Source organism: Microcebus murinus, chromosome 11 (assembly GCF_040939455.1).
Source record: "Microcebus murinus isolate Inina chromosome 11, M.murinus_Inina_mat1.0, whole genome shotgun sequence".
Taxonomy (NCBI): Eukaryota; Metazoa; Chordata; class Mammalia; order Primates; family Cheirogaleidae; genus Microcebus; species Microcebus murinus.
This window is the reverse complement of record NC_134114.1, coordinates 3594877-3613835: the sequence shown is the minus strand read 5'-3', so window position 1 is coordinate 3613835 and position 18959 is coordinate 3594877. Positions and strand designations below refer to the sequence as shown.

The window sequence follows — 18959 nt, the reverse complement described above, 5'->3', positions numbered from 1 at the left end:
GTGCAGTGTTTGGCATTTGTGAAGTTGTGGGAAGGAAGCTGGGAGAAGCTCAGAACACCAGGGGGAAACACCAGAGGGGGCACCAGAAGGGGACACTGGGGGTGGGGCAGGGTGTAGGTGAGAGCCAGGCTGGGGCAGGCGGGCCTCCCTGCCTTAGGATCAGACCAGGGGGCCTCATCTGTGTCCTGTGAGACACAGAAGCGTGAGTGCCCAGCACCAGGGAAACCCTCTGCAGAGACTATGTTCTGGGCCCACAGAGGCTGGGGTTAGGAAGACAGCCACGCCAGCACAGTGCATTCAGGACGTGGTTGGGGTGGGGAGGGCTAAGGTGAGCTTTTGTCCTAGGAGAGGTACAGAGGAAGTTTGGGGTGTTCAGCAGATTTCCTTTCCTTTCCAAAGTCTCCTGCTATCTCTCCTTTGTTAGGGCTGCTGGGCTGGGGGCCCAGGGGGAAGTGGTTTTAGCTGGGGGGGGGGCGGGGGGAGGTGCATTTGGAGAGTTGGCAGAGACAGACAGACAGACAGATGGGGAGACAGGGCCTGGGAGGGCTGGGGTTGGTCTGGCTGGTGCAGCTGCTCCCAGGCCTCCCCCTCCTCCTCCTCCTCTTCCTCCTTGGCTGTTTTGTCTGGACTCATTTGCTCAGCCTGCAATTTCTGGGGCTGCATTTAACCTGACATATTGCAGCTCTTGGAGCTCGGGAACATCCCCCTGTTCCCCCACGCCCCCTTCCATGGAGCGGTGCCTGGTGGGATTCCTGTGGGCAGCCAGACGAGGGCGAAGGCTCTCTGGGCTCTGTCGTGGCATTTGACCGGCATTTGCTGCACTGACACTTGCATTTGAGAAGCAGCAGGGAAAAGCCCACCAAGTGCACACCATGCTGTGGCATGACCCGGGTCTCTAACCGCACTGCGTAGCCGGGCCCACCTGTGGCCGGCCAGGTGTTGTCCAGAAGGCAAAGGTGTCTGTGTGACCCTGTTGGTGGCCCTCCATTTCCTGGGAGAGCAGGACAGCCCGCGCCAGGACACAGCAAGATCAGGCAGCAGACCCCCTGCAGGCCCCGAGCTAGACAGCAGTTCCCTGGCGGCAGCAGCGGCACATAGTGTGAGCGGCCAGTGGCAGCGGGACAGCCCTGAGAAACGTGCCTGTGCGGGGCAGACACTGTGGATTCACCGAGGCCGAGAACTCAGGACACAGCGTGCCAGGCGGGGATGATGTGGAGGAATCCTTCCCCCAACTCGGATCTTGGCCTGCAGCGGCTGCAAGCTCCATACCTAGAATTCATTTCCAGCCCAAAGCCCCGAGGCTGTACTGGGAACAAACAAGTGATGTTGGGTGTGGGAACAAGCTGCCCTGTCCCCAGGAATCCTGCAGAATTCGGCAGAGTCCCCCTTCTGGCTTACAACTCCAGGAAAAGCTACCAACATTGACCGTCAGAATTTCCTCTCTGTAAAACGGGATCAGGACTGCCTCCTCACGTCACCTGCCAGCCGGGCAGGCCGGCGTGAGTGGGGCCCCTGTGCCAGGGAGGCACTCAGGCGGCCCACGTGCCACAGGGCAGGGTCCGCCCCAGTCATAGGGGCCGCAGTGAGGGCTGGTTAACCACTTCGGCACCGCACTCACGGGCCGCAAAACCTCACCCACAGGCGGCACTCACAGTCCGGCTCGACTGTGTGTGCTGTGCATTGACGACACATCCATTTTGCTCTTCTTGTGTGATGAGGAAAGCTTGAAAGCACTGAAAGCTTGTTTTACTTTACAGGCAGCTTTACTTGTAATGTAAATTGGAATAGGTAACACATACATACATGTTTTCATTACGTTATTTTTAAATGTTCACAATTTTATTTTGATAAATGAAAAATTAGAAAAGTCATAGCGCACTGTTGGCTAAAGTCGACGCTCGGCTGTGCGCCTTCATATAACGGCTATTGGCTACAGTCGCTGTGTGTGTTCCTCTGTGGCTTTCGACTATAGTGGACGCTCATACCGAAGTGGTTAAATGCAACCCGAGGGGGATGGTATGACGGCTAGTTTTATGTCAGCGTGGCTGGGCTGTGTAATGCCAGTGTTTGTGTCAAGCACCAGACTAGATGTTGCCGTGAGGTATTTTTTAGAAGTGACTGACATCTGAGTCAGCAGACTTTGAGTAAAGCAGGTGGTGCTCTGGGATGTGGTGGGCCTAGTCCGATCAGTCGAAGGCCTTAAGAGTAAAGACAGGTGTCCTGAGGAAAGCGATCCTGCTTTGAGAGGGCAACAGGAAAGCCCTGCCTGAGCTGCCAGCCCGCCGTCCCGTGGAGTTTAGACCCGATGGCAACGCCAACTGGCCCCTGCACGTCCAGCCTGCCCTGCGGGTTTCAGAGTCGCCAGTCTTCATGATTATGTGAGCCAATTCCTTACAATGAATCCCTCAACCCTCTGCGTGTCCTGTTGGTTCTGCTTTTCTAGAGAACCCTCACACCTGCAGGGCCACCTCCTGTCAACACATGGGGCACAAGGCCACCACCGCAGGTCCCTGCAGCCTCCTCCTCCCTCGGGGGCACTTTCTCCTGGGCCAGTTCCCACTTTCTCTGTGACACCCCAGAGCCCCATTTCTCCCTCTTTGAGACCTGTTTCCTGGTACTCAAGTGCCAGCCCTCGGTCTCAGAAGGACACCTTGTAAAGAACCGTAAAGTAGTTCAGAAGCACGCCATACAATATAAAATTTATTATAAAACTTCAGTAATATAAATATCCAGGTGCTCATCGGGTGAAGCCGTGCTGTGGACGGCAGCGCCATGACAACGGGGAACGCTGGGGCCAGGGGCGGCCGCCCATTCGAGCGGCCTTGGCCTGCCTGCCCAACTGCATCACAGAAACCACCAAATCCACGGAAAAGATTCCACAAGCCTTACGACACACACAAATGAAACTCGGGGCTCTAAGGTTGTCACCACGCCGGCTGCATGGCCGCTGTCTGTCATAGCAGGGCCACAGCTCTTCTTAGGAACGCGGGGTTGGATGTCAATGGTACATTGGATCTGTCATTTTGAAAAGAAAAGCATTAAGAAACGGATTTCAATAGGAACGCTGGCTTGCAAATAGCTGAGAAAGGTAAAACATAAGATATCGAAAGTCTCCCCTCCGTCTCATGGGTCTGAAAGGAACAGGAGCACCGCAGCAGGGATTTCATTCTTCCCGTTTCCATGTGCAAAGTCCCGAGCCGAATGCAGTCCCGGGCAGGCAGCCCTAGAGAGGACGCTGGTCTTGTGGCGGCTCCGGGTCCCTGCAAGGAGCAACCGTGCGGCTGGGGAGGAGGGAGAGCCTGGGGCAGCCTGGGGCCTGCCCTGCCCTTCCTCAGAAAGCTGGGCCTTCCTGACGGCCAGTGGCCCCCTGGGCGGGAGTGGGGGCGGACGCACTTGGCGGCAGATTTTCTGTACGTTTTCCTCATTGCATGGCCTTTCCTTCTTAGTACAAAGCACCAGGAGTTTAGTGTTTGGCAAGGTCGCCTGCGTGTCTTTCGGACTTGATTTGGCTGCCTGCAAGCAAGGGGGAGCGTCGCTGTCCTGCGGGGCCGCCTCTGCCTGCCACGCAGCGGCCGCCCTGGGTTCCGCCCTGCAGCAGAGTCTGCACGCACACGCGCGGGCACAGGTGTGCACTCCGGCTCACAGGGACACATGCGCGCACACACACTCTTGGCCAAAGAGCCTGACAGTCTTTTCCTTCCAGCTTGGGTCTCCCTTGGACGCCTTCCAATGTGGCCCGCACAGCTCAGCGTGGGAGACTCCGCCGCCGCTGTGCAGGCACGTTCTCTGCCTGGGAAGCCGCCCGCCTCACAGGTTGGACTTGGAGCAAGCCCTGCAGCACTGCCGGCCGTAGGACCTGTGGGAGCACACCCCGTGCTGGGGCACCAGGTAGCACCAGTGGAAGGAGTCCTTGCAGAGGGTGTCTGAAAACGAGCAAACCCGCACGGTCAGCGCGCCTGAGTGAGGCGTCACACGCCACCAGCAAACGGCTGTCCCCCAATGACGGCAAAGTTGTCGTGCTCTGAAGCGGCTGAGCGGGGCAGCTCTCCAGGCCTGACCGGGGCCCTGCGGAACCTGCTCTTTCCACAGGGCCTTTCTTGGAAGGTTCCTGTAAAACTAAAATCTTCTTGTGCCAAACCCTCAACCGCTCACCCACCCGAGGCGGTGGGTCCTCTATGGACTGACTATCAATGGCCCAGTTCTCGGGCTGGGCCAGACCACTCGCCTTCCTCAGCTATGATTTTTCTCAGAAAAGCCTGGACAATACCGGAGGTGTTTTGTGTTGCATGCACAGGGACGGCGTTCAGAGAGCGCCCAATGGATAAGGGACGCTTTTGTCTAACTTGGGGGGAAAGGCTGTTTTAGTTAAGGTTGTGTTCTTTAAATGCAGCAAATAGCATGGAACTAGGAAAGGGACCATGCTTCCCTGAAGCTAGACACATGCCACCATGTCATCATCATCTATGACAAGCTCAGGTGGTCTGAGGGGCGGCAGGGCCTGATTTGTGGGCCATTTCATTGCGAAACTGGAGGAGCAGATGCAAAGAGAGGAAAGTGGGGCAGACACAGACCAGACTCTAGGCCCTCCGAGGACCTCCCAGACACTGGACAGCCTGCCCCCAAGGCCCAGGCCCCGCCCAGGGCTCCCGTGCTCACCTTTCTTCTCCGCGACGGGGCAGAAGTGGGTGTTGCAGGCCAGGGAGGTCTCGGGCTTCTGGTGCAGGAAGCAGCCTGACGCCGGCCGGCCCCCGGCCAGGCACTGCACCGACCTGGTCTGGACGCCGCCCCCGCAGCTGGCCGTGCACTGCAGGGAGACACGCCAGGTCAGCGGGGGCGCCGCCCTCAAACGGGGCGCTGCTGCGGGCCAGCAAGGGAAGAGCATCGCTGGCGGGGAGGAGTCACGCCCAGCCTGATGCTGGCAGCCCCTGCTCACCTGTCCGTAGCGTGCATCAGCGTGCCCGGGCAAGGCCCTGCAGGAGCTTGTGGACCGCCCGGGTGACGTAGCTACGATGACCCTTCCTGCTGTTCAGATGGGAGAGGCTTTGCGGGTGACAGGGCCTGCTCTGGCTGGGATTTGCCTGCTGGAGTCTGACGCCAAGGCCTTGACTGAGGGTTCCTGGGATTGGGCTCTTTGGGAGTAGACTACACTTTTTTAAAAAAGTAAGTAAACTGAGTAAAACAAATGATATTCATAGATTGGTATATTATCTCCTCAGACTACAGGTAGTGCTGAAAAAATTTAGATGCCCCCAATAAAATTACTTACAAGATATCCTTCTGATTAAAAAAACAAGAAAAGCCTTTTGGTTCTGGTTTCGATTTGAGGTACTTCAGAGCACAAGATTGCTGATGTCGCCACCCAGGATGCGGGGCCAAGGTGCTCACTTGCCTGCGCTGGCTTCTTCCCTAACTCCAGGCACGGGGCCGGCCCTTGTCACCACTGGGTGCGGCAACCCTCCTCTCCTCTTACCTCCTTCCTTGCTAGCATCTGCCTCCACCCTAGATGTCTAGAACGGTCTTAAGTGTGTCATTGATGGTTTGACAGACACAAGGAAACTGGGGATATCTGGGGATACCAGGGTTGTTTCCACGCCCGCCATGAAAGAAACAGCCCCTGAGGGAATGCCCTCACTGAGCCCTGCTTCCTGGCAGTCCTGACCGGAACCAGCTTGATGAGAGGTGTGACACAACTAAGCCCCTTCTAGACCCCAAGTTCCAGGGCTCCCAACGCCCAGGCGACACCAGCTGCTGGGGCTCATTTTGTTTCGACATCGGCATCTTACGAGGCCCCCTGTACTGTGGGTAGCAACAGCACAGGGAAGGGACGAGGTCGGCTAGATCATCTTGCATTGGCTGGCCAGGTGCACACCCCACAAAACGTGAGTGGCACCCCATGAGGTCAACTGCAGTGAAGAAACTGGGGATAAGAAACCACAGAGACAGAGGAACCCAAACCGGCACCCACAGTCTAGACTAAATTATGTACATTGTGCTCAGAGAAGGCTGCCAGTTCAAAAAGGTTAAGAATGTAAGCAGTTAAACTTGCACCTGCAAGAAGATGGGGTCAGATAACATTTTGGAAGTCTCTGTGTATGGTGGGTAAACTAAACTTCAATGCGAGGGCAACGCTATGCCAACCTGGGGCTCACGTTGCTCGCCCAGACCTACAAGGCCATGCGTGGAGCGGCTCAGGCCATGGCCACCTCCCACCGCCACAATCACCCTGCCTGTGAGCCCCAGGGCCAAACCTCGCCTGCTTCTCTCCAGCACCTGCTGCAGCCAGAGCTTTACCGAGTGACGCAAATCCCTGGGGACAGGGACCGGGTGCTGCAGAAAGTCAGACACCTTCCCCTGCCCTCGGGAGGGGAGAAGTTGGGAACAGAGAGCACTGAAAATCACAGGCTGAAGGAGTTGTTCCTTCTTCTCAGTTTTTGTCCTTTTCGGAAAAGGGATGTCCGGCCCCTGTGCACGTGCCTGGAACACCTGGGAGTCTTCCCCGCTGTGCTTCAGACCCAATTCCAGCAAAAGTCGTCAATAATCCAGTGTCCATACATGACTATGGCAACCAGAAAAAATGCTGTGGGCAGACTCATGTCTGATTTCATTGTCAGGGTCACACACCAGAGCCAGACGTTTCCCGTCGCCTACGACATCTTTCTGGACATCGTGGAACCGCAGTTCTGGCCTGTGCTCCCTGCAGTCTGCACTCAGACGCCCCGCAGCCCACGCCGGGCGCTGAGAGCCTAGGCCGGGCTTGTGCGCTGAGACGGTTGCTCTGAGCTTCTCGCTGGTCACGTCCACAGCTCTGGGTGTCTGAAACTTCTCCTTGGGTTGAATTTCTTTCTTTGTTTTTTTTTTTTAATTTTTTTAGACTCTCCAGCAAACACAGAAACTCAAGTTAAATTTCTTCCATGATCAGCAGCTGGGGCAAAATTTCATTCCTGCTGAGGATTTTATGCCTTAATTGAAAATTAAGAGATCACAACATTTTTAAAAATCATATTAACAGCTCCAAAATAATTCATATGTGGTTTAATTAATCTTTGTTACTGATTCACTTATTTGGCAGATGTTAACTACTCACTCCCTGTGCCAGGCACTGTGCCAGGCACTAGATACCGGAGGATGGACACGGCGGCGCAGCCCAGGCCTCAGGGCGGCTACAGAGCCTGGCCGTGCAGAGCGCGGCCCCTCACCCGGCTGCCCCTCACCCGGCAGCGCATAGTGTGACGACCGTGGCGGACTCCGCGCCGTCCCAGGCGGTGCCTACGCCCAGGGAGTAAGAGGAGCACTGGTCTAGAGAGTTTTAAAATTCCCTGCGGGAAAAAAAATATAGGATAAAAACCCTCCAAACTTCTCAACATTTGCATTTCTCCATGTAAAATAGAAGATCTAAGATGTTCCGGCTGCACATTTTGAAACCATTTTGAATTGCTGAAGGTATCACCATACACAAAAAGATGGAAAAGAAGAAACCTGAAAATGTTCATTCACTTTTCATTCCAGGAAGGAAAAGGAGGCGCAGTTGTTCATCAAGATCACCACTGTGGTGGCTTCAAACTCAGCACGGCTGTTCAGAATTCACGTCCCAGATTTTCAACTGGGTTTACAGTTTCCAAACAGACTGATCCCAAGAATCCTCTGGAGCCCTTGACGTCCAGGCAGAACCCCGAGGTGGGCACAGGGGACAGGAGGGCTCGGGAGGGGCAGGGGCTGTGGCCTCAGCGGCAGGCCATGTGGCACAGCACTTCTTGGAAAGTACCGCTCAGCCAGAAGAGTCTGGAACCTGGATCTGGAAGTCGCACTCACAGCTTCTTCCTCCAGCTCCCCGGGATCTGACCTGAGCATCCCACTGACTGCACGGACAGAGGCGGCCGCCACACAGCGCCGCGATGGCAATGGCACTGGCGTCCCTCACGGACACACGGGGCCAACTGTGGGAGCCTCTGTCCAAGCCCTTTGAAGCTGGCCCCACCCCCAGATCTGTGGCTCTCCACTTAGAACGTGAATGAGTGTCACTGGGGACTGGCTGCAACAGGCCGGACCCCCCCTGAGAGCCCCTCGTGAGCAGGGATGGAAGCAGGGTGGGAGCCGAGAGCCCGCAGGGCGGGCCACCCTTGGAGAACCACAGTCCTAGGTTTTCTGACTTACATCGGCAAATGCCCTTTTGCCTTTTCTGTTTCTTTTCTTTGTTAATTTTCAGAACTGGCTTCAGTCATATCTAACAAAATCTAACAAAAGTGGTGCAGAGAGCGCATGTGTGGTATGACCCTGAGCATTAAACCGGTCACCTTGTAACGAGACGGAAACCCTTTCCTGAGCGTCGCCTCTGCAGACACCGTCGTGCCTCGGTCTGGAGGGACTGCCCTCGGTCACAACCTCAGAGAGGACCCAGGAGACCCCACTCTATGTGAGCTGCCCTTTTGCACGTGTAATCCTCCCCCGCCCCAGGACTGCCAAAGCAGTTCTGCAGCACTGGGGGGGACGCATCTTTCAGGCCTGCCTCTCCTACTGGTGTGAGGACTCCCAGGGGTGGGGCGGGGCGGGCCTGTCTGACAGGTGGGTAGACCCACTGTTGAGCCAATGACTGAGATCAACTCAGAGCCCCCTTTGTGGGAGTGGGGTGCAGAATGTGAAGCTGAGTCACTCCAGGCTCCAACAGGTCGTCCCATCGTACCGGGATCCACAACTACCGATCTTCCAGCAGCCTCAGGAAACCTCTCCTCCGCCTCCCCTGCTGCCCGGCCCAGCACTGCCTGGCGCTCTGACCCGGGCCTGCAGCATGCCCAGGGGAGCCAGGGGACCCTTGCTAAGACTGTCCAATTTGGGGAAATTAGATGTGGAAAAGAATCAAGGCAGTCTCCAGGGAGTGGTCCTGCAATGACTGCCTTTTTGCCATTCTGGGCTTACACGCCCTCCTTTGCACCTGGGAGGACCTTGCCCACTGCCATGCCGCGAGGGAGCCCCTGCAGACGGGTTAGCTGCAGCTGCCCTCCAGGGAGTCTCATCCAAGATCTCAACTAAGCACAGATTTCTAGAACGCTGACTTGCTGCAGACTCCTTCCTGCCGGTTTTCCTGTGCTCCTGCTCCAGCAGTGGCTTCCACACTTTCAGACTCAGCCCATGTCTAGAGGCACTGAATCAACACCCCAGGTGAAGGGGAGAACAATCACTCTTGATCACTAGGAAAAAAGATGAAGTTTTAAATAATAATATTTGCCTCTTTTAAAAAAAATTATAAATTAGAGTGATTCTTCTTTTCTATGTCGCTGGCTGTTGTGGAAACGCACTAGTGGACGGCGAAGGCTGCCGGTCTCTAAGTCCTGGCTGATGTCCTGGTGGCCTTGTGCTCCGTCACACTCAGAGGAGCCATTAACACCCCGGGGCTTCCTGCAGGCAGAGTACATATACTGAACACAAGGAATAATAAATAAACAAATACGCGATAATTCCAGAGGGCCAAAGCTTTCACACTTCATTTTCCTACTGTGCCGTCTCTCCTGAGAGGCCAACAGTAAGCTCCCCCCTCCCCGCCGTCAGCCTCTGTGCACTCCACCTCTCGCAGTCTAGACTTGCTGCCCACTGGAACTTTCCGCTCCCCAGGGACCAGACGTCTCCTCACTTCAGGATGGGACTGCACGGACCTCAATGACAACCTCTGCTATAAACATTCAGGTTATTGGTATGAAATGTCCGATGTCCTTACGTACTAAGTTTGTCCGTTGATATCTCTGACATTTCACTTTGACACTTTGTTTTATTTTTATTTTGAAGGTACATTCAGTCTTTCAAACGCACGTTTTGGCTCATGATTATCTTTCACATTTTTTTAGAGCGATTTTTGTGAAACCATGAATAAGTCAAAAATTCGTGTTATTTTCTAATCTGAGGTCCATTGTGGAACCAATGCAGCGTAGATAGCCCAAAATATCAACAAAGTGTTTGGGAAGGATGAGGCTATTGAATCCTGATACCTCGATGGTTTGAGAATTTCCATTCTGGTGATTTTAGTCTTGAAAACAAGCCACGTGGGCAACCTGAGATCAATGTGGATAATGATGAACTGAAAGCTGTAGTGGAAGAGAATCCATCTCAATCTCCACATGAATTAGCAGCAGGGTTTGATGTTCCTATTCCAACAATATTGGACCATTCGACACAAATGGGCAAGGTAAAGAAGCTGGATAGATGGGTTCTGCATGAATTAAATGAGCATCAGCAGAGACAGGACATGGTAGGATCCAAGGATAACGACAAGGTGATCACGCTCTGAGGGCACATGACACACTTGGGCCCCATTGAGCAGGTCTGTGGACCAGGCTTTCTGTTCCTCAGTTTCTTCATCTGCGGAATGGGGATAATGCTACCTCCCTGAGAGGCTGCTAAGAGAGATAAAGGACTTAGTTCAGAGGAGAACTGGTACCCGGGACTCTGGTCAGGGGTTAGCTGCTGTCACTACTCTCATTCCCATGCATTTGGGTGTGCCCTGCAGCGAGAACACTCGACAGAGTGAGCCTGCGAGGACCGTGGAGGGCTGCGCGTGACGGTGAGGGAGCGCACAAGGCTGTCGCCGCTGCACACATAGCCAGCCACTCTCCTGCCCTCCCATTTCTTCTGCCTTCATCTCTCCAGATATGAGAGCATCAGAGCTGGGGCCTGCGGCCGGCCAGCAGGGAACCGCTGCGCAAATGCGTAAGAGGCTCAATCTCCCGGCCTCTTCTGATGCGGAAACCAGAAAAGGAAGAGCGCCCTCTCCCTGGCAGGTGCGGACCAGTGCAGAAGCCCACGGTTGGCCTGCGGCTGTGGGTTTTGTGCCAGCCCCAGGAACCCCCAGTGGCCTGGGCCCCCTGGTCTGAGAGCAGAAATACCAGCAGGAGCCAGAGGAAGGAGGGCATGGACTTGGGACAAGGAGGAAGCCGGAAACCAAGAGCCAACGCCACAGAGCCGCCGCCCAGAGGGCGCATGTGGGACTGTTAGGAGTCCAAGCAGGAAACAGGATGAGGAATGAGGGTGGGCTACAAACAGCCCCGGAGCTTACTGTCACCCGCTTATTCCAGACTTCATATTCCTTCTCCGTTCACACTTATCTCTGTGGAATTCTGCCCAGATTTACCAAAAGTATTGCATTTCCTTACACTTAATTGGGTGACATTTAGAACAAGACACATGTACCCTAATTCAGTGACATTTGGAGATCATCCTCAGAAAGCCACACCCACAAACGGGAACAGGGCCACCTGCACACCCTCTGGAAAAGCACCTGATGAAGGCACTCCGCCAGCAGTGGGGAGCACACCCTCGCAGAAGCCTCCCCGTAAGCCAGCTGCCAACTCAGGGCACGGAGCTATGCCCACCACTCACCAGGAATCTAGAGCTTCCCCTACCTGAGACCAGGGTGAGGCAAACCAGCTGCCTCGTGGGGGACCTGCAGCAGCATACAGGGGGTGCTTGGGGCACGGGAAGAGGGCGCAGGGCTGTTCCAGCTCCAGGTTGGGCTTCGGCAAATGCAGACACTTCTTTGAGGCCAGCTCGCGATACTTCCCAGAAACATACTTTTCGGCACATCTTAAGAATCTTTTTTGTGTTCCCCTTTCACATGTCACAGAGCACTAAAAATAAGAGAGCAAAGATGTGAGTGAAAAATACATCTTTTCCTTGCAAAATCAGTAGGTCAAAATGTTTCCCAAAGATATGAGCTTGAACATTTATATGTATAGATATTGAATGAAATTTATTAGACCACAGCAGTTTAACAAGGCTTTTTATAGCATCTATCATTAAAAAAGAGAATCTTGAGGTCATAGTGGCACAGCACCATGGGGCGTAAGTAGGAACAGGACAGTCAGAAACCATGAAGGGTGTAATTCTAAAGTCACCATTTCACTGGAAAATTAAAATGTTGGGCTGTCACTGATATTATTAGAATGTACTGAAATTCAATACCCAAAGACATGCGGTGATAAACACCACAGTCCGTGGTATTAATCCACCCAACTGCAGGCACGATGCTGGCCCCTAAAGCAGGGGCAGGTAGAAGAAACCCAGGGCTCACAAATCTTCCCCAGAAATCTGAGTGCAGCTTGTACAGAAAGTAAGCACGCATGGAGAGAAAATCCACTGGGGTTCCCCTCCAAGGTGTGCTCTGAGCTTGAGCTATCCTGGCTGCCAGACACTCTGGCATGTGCAGAGGTGCCCTGGGCAAACCAGCAGGCCGGGCAGAAGGCTGCAGGCTCCTGCCATGCAAAGAGGACACACAGAAGCAAGGCATACTGTTGAACCACAGGCCAAGGCATGGAGGGTCTCCGGGAGGGAGGTCTAGTCCTGGGGTTGCTGACTCATGCTGGGGAGAGTGGGTGATGACCTGCAGCCCCATGGACCATTGAACTGACCTTACCTAAGCAGGGGCGACACCTACCCATGTCCCAACCTTGCACTCTCATCCTTAGGTTTACAGGTGTGCTTTTGTGCACCTCAATGGAGACCAAGTTGGAAGGCTCCTCTCTGTTGCTGGGCCATGCCTAAGAGAGACGCTCTGGGGTACCTGTGTGTGCACACGTGTGCATGCGTGTGCATGCACGTGTACCTGTACGTTTCAGGGCAAGGGCTTTCTACCTGGACACTGACCATGGGTTATGTGGCCCAAGTCATTTGCTTTCTATGGTCTGCCTCTACGGACAAGAACAACAGAAACATCTTTTCCAAAGACAGTGCATTCAGTATTGTGACACACTGTCATTTCTACATCCCAGGTGAAAGAGAACAAGAGTTGTTTGTTAGCAATGGCAATGGGGTTTTTGTTTTTTAGTGACAAACAGAAGCAGTGTCTCAATGGGATTAAATGTCCTGCTTGGCGCATTCTACCTTCCTCAGCATCATTCGAGGCGTGGGGGGAGATGCGGTGCCTAATGAGACCTGCGTCCTGCCCCAAGGAGTGTGGGATGGGAGCAGGCAGGCGCTCTCTCCCCGTGGCTGCTGTGGAAAGGCAGAGGCAGGACTCTGGGGCTGTGGAGCTCTCTCAGTGCTCCATGCAGGCAGGCACACACCTGGCTGGGCTGCTGTCATCTGTGGGCTGTAACATTTCTGAAGTCCTTTCGGACTAAAAGTCCTTTTGAGCCAATGCTAGTTACGAAACTGTGCATACTCCAAGCTCATGTTTCCAAATGTTAGTCCCATTATGACAGGGTCTAGGACAGTCCCTGAATGATGCAAATGCAAGGGCTTCAAGCTGCAAAAAGTGTAAATTTCAGAAAACTCCACGTAAGAGGTTCCTCTGCAAATGTAAGGATTGCCTAGAAACCTGTCTTAGGAAGTAGGTGCTCTGTTTCTTCCCACAGTTATCCACCTCTTTCTGCTCCACACTAGCTACGCCTTTCCTGGAAAATGGCTACGTTGTTCTGGAGTTAGGTGAGTCTCCACCACCGTCAGCAGGAGGAGCGCGCCCCTATTCTTACACTCAGCCTGGCTCACTCTCTGTCCTCTGCTCAGGCTGGCTCAGTGATGACCACGTGGATGCCCCAGGCCAGATGCTCCCAAGACAAGATTCAAAAGTCCAAGGAGACACTGAACAATGCTTTGAAGTTTAACTGAAGCTGAGTGGGGTGGCCTGAAACTGGGGGAAGTGAAGGCAGAGGAGAGGGAAAAGCCAGGGGAGAAGAGGAAGCCCTGAGGGAGAGCTGGTCGGCCCTTCTCCATGGGACCACTCATCTACCTGGGCCAGCACTTTCCTGGGACCAGCACACCCACTTGGAACCACACACCTACCTGGGACCAGTGCACCTACCTGGGGCCACACACCTACCTGGGACCAGGCGGACACGAGCCACTGCAGCTTCTTGTGCTTGCTGCAGCGCTGCAGCAGGCAGGCCTCCTGCATCCTGGGCTTGGGCTCCGAGATGCAGGCGGTGGTGGGCAGCAGCTGCGCTCTGGCCGCAGGGTCGGTGCTCTTACAGACCACTGCGCGCTTCCTCCAGCCCTTCCCGCAGGTTCGGGAGCACTGCACGGAGACGCCAGCTCAGCGCAGGGCAGGGTCCGCCTGCGCCGGTCACCCCGCCGCCCCCTGCCCGCACGCTTACCTCCGTCCAGGGCCCGGCGCTCCAGGCGGGCGGGCAGCGCTGGGGGTTGCAGGCCTGGCGGCTGGGGGGCGCGGGCTGCGGGCACAGGCTAGAAGGGAGTGGCTCCGCGTGGTGGCGCGCGCGCCGGGTGCAGCGCACGGGCCGGCTCTGGGCGCCCCCACCGCAGGTCCGGCTGCAGCCACTCCAGTTCCCCACCGACCAGCTGCGAGGGCACAGAGAGTGGCGTCAGGGCCGAGGCCTGTGAGGGTACTGGCCACAGTCAGGTGTCCGTTCCGGTTCCTGCTCTGCAAGGCTCACCCTGGTTCCCCTCTGCAAGGCTCACCCTGGTTCCTACCTAGCCCGTGCCACTGCTGCCCTGATTAAGAGTCTGTTGTTCTTTCCCGCCCCTGGCTTTTGGGTTCCAATGACCTTGGAAAAAACCCATCTCAGCACAGGGTATCTGATCTCTTGAGAACGTTTTTTTAAAAATAGAAAATTTCAAACATATTAAAAATTGTAAAAAAAACCCTCTGTGTTCCTATCCACCCAACTTCAGCAGTCATCAACACATGCTCCGACCCCTATGGCATTTTAAAGGAATCCCAGACACGTAACTATTTCTATATGCATCTCTAAAAGATATTTGGAGATCATTAGGACATCTAAAAAATTAGTGATAATTCCTTAACATCAATAAATAGTCAGTGTCCCAATTCCCAATTGTGTCATAAATGTCCTAACTTAAGTATTTGCTTGTTTGAAGACTCCAAATAAAGTCCACACTTTGCAACTGGCTGTCCTGTCTTTTCTTTTTGTCTATAGGCTCTCCCTTAATCTCGTTTATTTTTCTATTCGATTTATTGGTTACAGAACCCAGATCTTTCACCTTACTGAGCATCTCCCAGCCTTTGTTGCTGGTGTCTGTGCTGCTGCTCCCTGTGCTCCTCTGTCCTCTGTCTTTCCTGTCACTTGGCAGCTGGACCAAGAGTCTTTATCAGATTCTGGTTCAATTTTTTTATACGACAGTTTCATAAGTGACCATGCATTTTCCCAGCAGAGGCTCATGATGTCTGGCCATGTTTCTTTCAATTTGTTACCAGCTACTGATGCTCATTAATGTTTTCTCTCAAAGTCAGCTTTTTTTTTGTGTGTGCTGGTGACAAAAGTCCCCCCTGTCAACATGTATGCTGGCAGATGATGGGACATGGGGTGGAGCCAAGGCCAGGCACCACCTCGACTGGCTTGGCACAAGTGCATCTGCAGGAGGGCTTGATGTGTGTGGGGTCCTGGGGACAGTGTGTTGGGAGGAGGGGACATCCAGGAGGCCAAACAGGACTCAGTGAGCTGAGGGCCCTGTGCTCCCTCCGGGAGTCACTCAGCCATTTGGGTTCCAAGAGGACTTGATCTTCACTCACATTTACCTCCCTGTGCAGCCTCATGGACCAAGGCAGAAGGGGATGGGGGGTGTTTGTGCAAAAACTTATGTGCAAGACTTCGGCACCACTTTGGTAGTTGTAAAAAAATAGCACTGAAGGGAAAGGAGAAGCCACGATCCTCATTCTTCGGGCAACGCAACATGAGGATCCAGTTGGCGAGTGTGGGCTGCCCAGCCTGCTTCCTCCAGCAACAGTGTCTAGCCAACAGGTCTCGATGAGGGCCCAACCCCGGACACGGAGCCTGGGGTCTGCCTGCGAGGCTTTGTGTGCCTCTCTGCCTGCACAGGGGCCCCCGAGCTACGTGTTCCATGTGCTGCCCAGCCTTTCTGAGGACCAGGTAGGGTAACAATGACTTTCTCCTGAATCTTGAGGCAAGACAGGATTGGTGAGGTTGCCCAGGTTTGTCCTTTGGCTTCCTGACCATCCTGTGCCCCCACCCACACCCCCACAGTCACCACGGCTAGAAGAGCCAAAGCAGCAGCCCAGAGAGGTGGGCCAAGATCTCCTGAGGGGCCTGTCACCAGCACCCATGGCAACCACGAGAGGTGACTTCCAGAATGAAGTTTGTGGACCTGAGTTATATGAGGAGATAGCAAACACCACCCAGAGTCCCTATACTGGAGATAACATCATGACTACTTCCTTACTTCTCCATCTGGGGCGTTCTGTGTGAGTAAATAGATTTTTAACATGGTTAAGAGCAGGCGGGATATGCAACTTTTATTCAGGATTTTTTAAAAATGTCTAAAACAAGCATTTTCCTACAGTGCAAAGGCTTTGCAAACATATTTTCAGTGTCTCTTATTTCACAACCTGAACCAAGGTCCTTCCTAAGTAAGGAAATACAGGCAAAAAGGGTTGAATTCTCCAGCTCCCGGAGATCCAGGAACTTCCTGAAATTGAACCAGGTCCATGTGTGCCACGTCTGTCAAGACTTCCTAAGCAACATGATCAGTGCCTTTCTGTATGTTCTCAAATGGGGCCGTGGCCCAAGTAATTCTGGACCCAAATTTGGGACTATCGTGAAAGTCCTGAGGCTAAATCGGGTGTTGGATGTGAAGGAGGGGTGGGAAACTGGAGTGATCCCATCAGAACTCCCGACAGCCACGCCCATGCTTGGTGCCTTTAGACTGAGTTGTGCCATAGTATTTTTTTTATAGAAGCCTTGAACTGTTTTATACCAAGTGTTTTTCCTGAAAAGAGTCCATTATGTTTTTAGAAAAATTATAAACAGTCTGTAATGAGAATTTTTATACATGTGGAAAGAAAATACGTTGGTGTTGTAGGAATTGTCCTATATTAACTGTGGAAATGCTTCAATATTTCAGTGTCAACAGATCAGTGTTTTTTATTACATGCTAAACCATCTAAATTATGCATCCGTCTTATGAAAAATCAGCGTTCGGCTTGTGGCTGTGATAATTCTGCATTTGAAGCCTCTCGGTTGCTCTACTGCCACCTCTGTGTGCTTTCATGCCTGATAAATTACAACTGTTGTGTCCACATCAAGCTGCGAGAGATATCCTGGCTGTCTGGAGGCTTTTCACACCATCTCACAAAGGCTTCTGTCTCTGCCATCTTAAGAAGTTCCAACGGGGCTGGGCCATTCTCTGCCCTCCTCTCTCAACTGCAAGTCATTACAGAGTCCCCTGAACAGAGATCATTCACACCACAGCTGCAAACGCCAAGCGTCTGTTTTGTTTCACAGACCGAACTCTGGGGAAATGTCTTCATTTCAGCTCATGAGTGAGTCAAAATCCACGTAAGCTCCTGTGCTAGTGTCTGAGGGTTCCATGAACAGTAATGAGCTGTGTTCAGTAGCTGTCCAGTTGCCCTGAGGGCCCTGCTTTGTTTTGGTTTTCCTAAGCCCACCAATTGGAACAACACAAGTCAGTTTCCAAGGCAGGGAATGGGAGCACTCAGCACCCAGCACCATCAGTACTTCCCACCGCCCAGTGCTCCCTCGTGGGGCACATCTTTGTGGCTCTTGGCACTGCCGGAAGGAGCGATGGGATTTACAGCTCTCCTGCAATAGTTTAGGTAGGGTTTCCTGGTATCATTTGTTCAATATTCAATATCCTTAATGGTCAGCTGTCATTGGTTGTTTCTCAATACAATGACTTTCCCATTTTTTAAAAAATAAAGTAACATATTGATTTAAGTCTGGAAACTTTCCTTTGAAAATGCACATTTCCAATAAGGGTTAAAATACCTTGTCATGAAGCACCACACAAGCAGTCCATGTGTCATAATGACAGTCCTGATTCAGAGTCCTGCCCTGGCCTGAGTCGAGCCACTTGCCGCTCACAGCTGAGCCCCAACCACCGCCGCCCAAGCTCTGCTCATGGATTGAACATCAGTGAGTCTCTCAAAGACCTTCATTTTAAAATTCAGTTTCAGTTTCTTTTGCCTGTTAGTTATTTTTGAATTTTCAAGATCGAGCACTCTCCTGCTCTAATTTTAAGAATAACTCTTGGCATTCTATGTGGGAGTCTCTCATCGCTCAGTGGAAAAGGTGTGGAACAACGATGGGGCAGAAACCTTGCCACAGCACAAACCTACAAGAGGCCCTGATAAATATTAGGTACTAATGGCTAGATTTAGTTCCAGAGGGGTGAGAGGCGGATGTGTGGGAGACAACTTAAAGCGTGGCTTTCCCTGGGAGGCACTGCCTCTGCCAGGCTTGGGTGCATCTGTCACAGTTTCCAGTAGGCTGTTCTTAATCACATCACCCGCTTTGGTGACCTCTGTGACCCTGCACACAGACAGGTATTGACCCTGCTCAATACCCAAATAGCCCAGGGGTTAGGACAGCTGCCAACATGGCACGATGGGACAGGCATTATGTGACTTTTTGAAGACACAACAACCTTCTATTCATATCAAATAGCAGCATCTTTGCACATGTAAGTAATCTGAGACCTACCATACTTTTCCTTCAAATGAAATGTTTTGAAGATAACAATGCACAGTCAACAATAAACAGATGCCAGTTTGAAAAATCTGTATTTTCCATAGGAAAAAAATTGTTAAGAAGTTAACTTTCAAGAGTGCAGGCTGACTAGAAGCTGAAAGCACAGCAGCCAAGGTTGGCAGGACGTGGGGTAGAGTAGAAGGAGAAAACATGGCTTCCTAAGCCCATCTGGCAGACCTGGGCCTTTAGCTCCCCTCCTCCTCTACTGACTTGGGAACTCATTACTGATCTATGTCAAAGGACATTTCATCAGTATCACCTGGTGCCAGCTATAACCCAAGCAAACTCAGAGGCAGAAGTCCAGCTCTGAAAGACACAATGATCTTGGTAACCCAAGGTGTGAGTTAGTGCAGTGGATACAGCTAGAGCGACTAGACAGATGGCACTGTGCTCGCATACAACACCTTCTGGAGCAATGCACCTAAAGTCTCCAAATCCCTCTAAGTCCCGCAGTGAGCACATCAGAAATCAAACCCTCCTAAAGTCCAGCAATAAGTA

General features: G+C 52.9%; 1 protein-coding gene across 1 annotated transcript in view; it reads right to left on the bottom strand.

Moving 5' to 3' along the window:
• Positions 1 to 2739: 2739 nt before the first annotated feature.
• ADAMTS16 (ADAM metallopeptidase with thrombospondin type 1 motif 16) overlaps positions 2740 to 18959 on the bottom strand; it is a 133487-nt gene continuing 117267 nt past the window's right edge. Inside the window, exons 17-21 of the mRNA XM_020290223.2 lie at positions 14073 to 14274; positions 13799 to 13993; positions 11385 to 11609; positions 4657 to 4804; positions 2740 to 3923 (exon numbers count right to left, since the gene is read on the bottom strand). Coding sequence (XP_020145812.2) covers positions 3808 to 3923; positions 4657 to 4804; positions 11385 to 11609; positions 13799 to 13993; positions 14073 to 14274 — 886 coding nt within the window. The 3' untranslated portion in view covers positions 2740 to 3807. The remainder of the gene's footprint in view (positions 3924 to 4656; positions 4805 to 11384; positions 11610 to 13798; positions 13994 to 14072; positions 14275 to 18959) is intronic.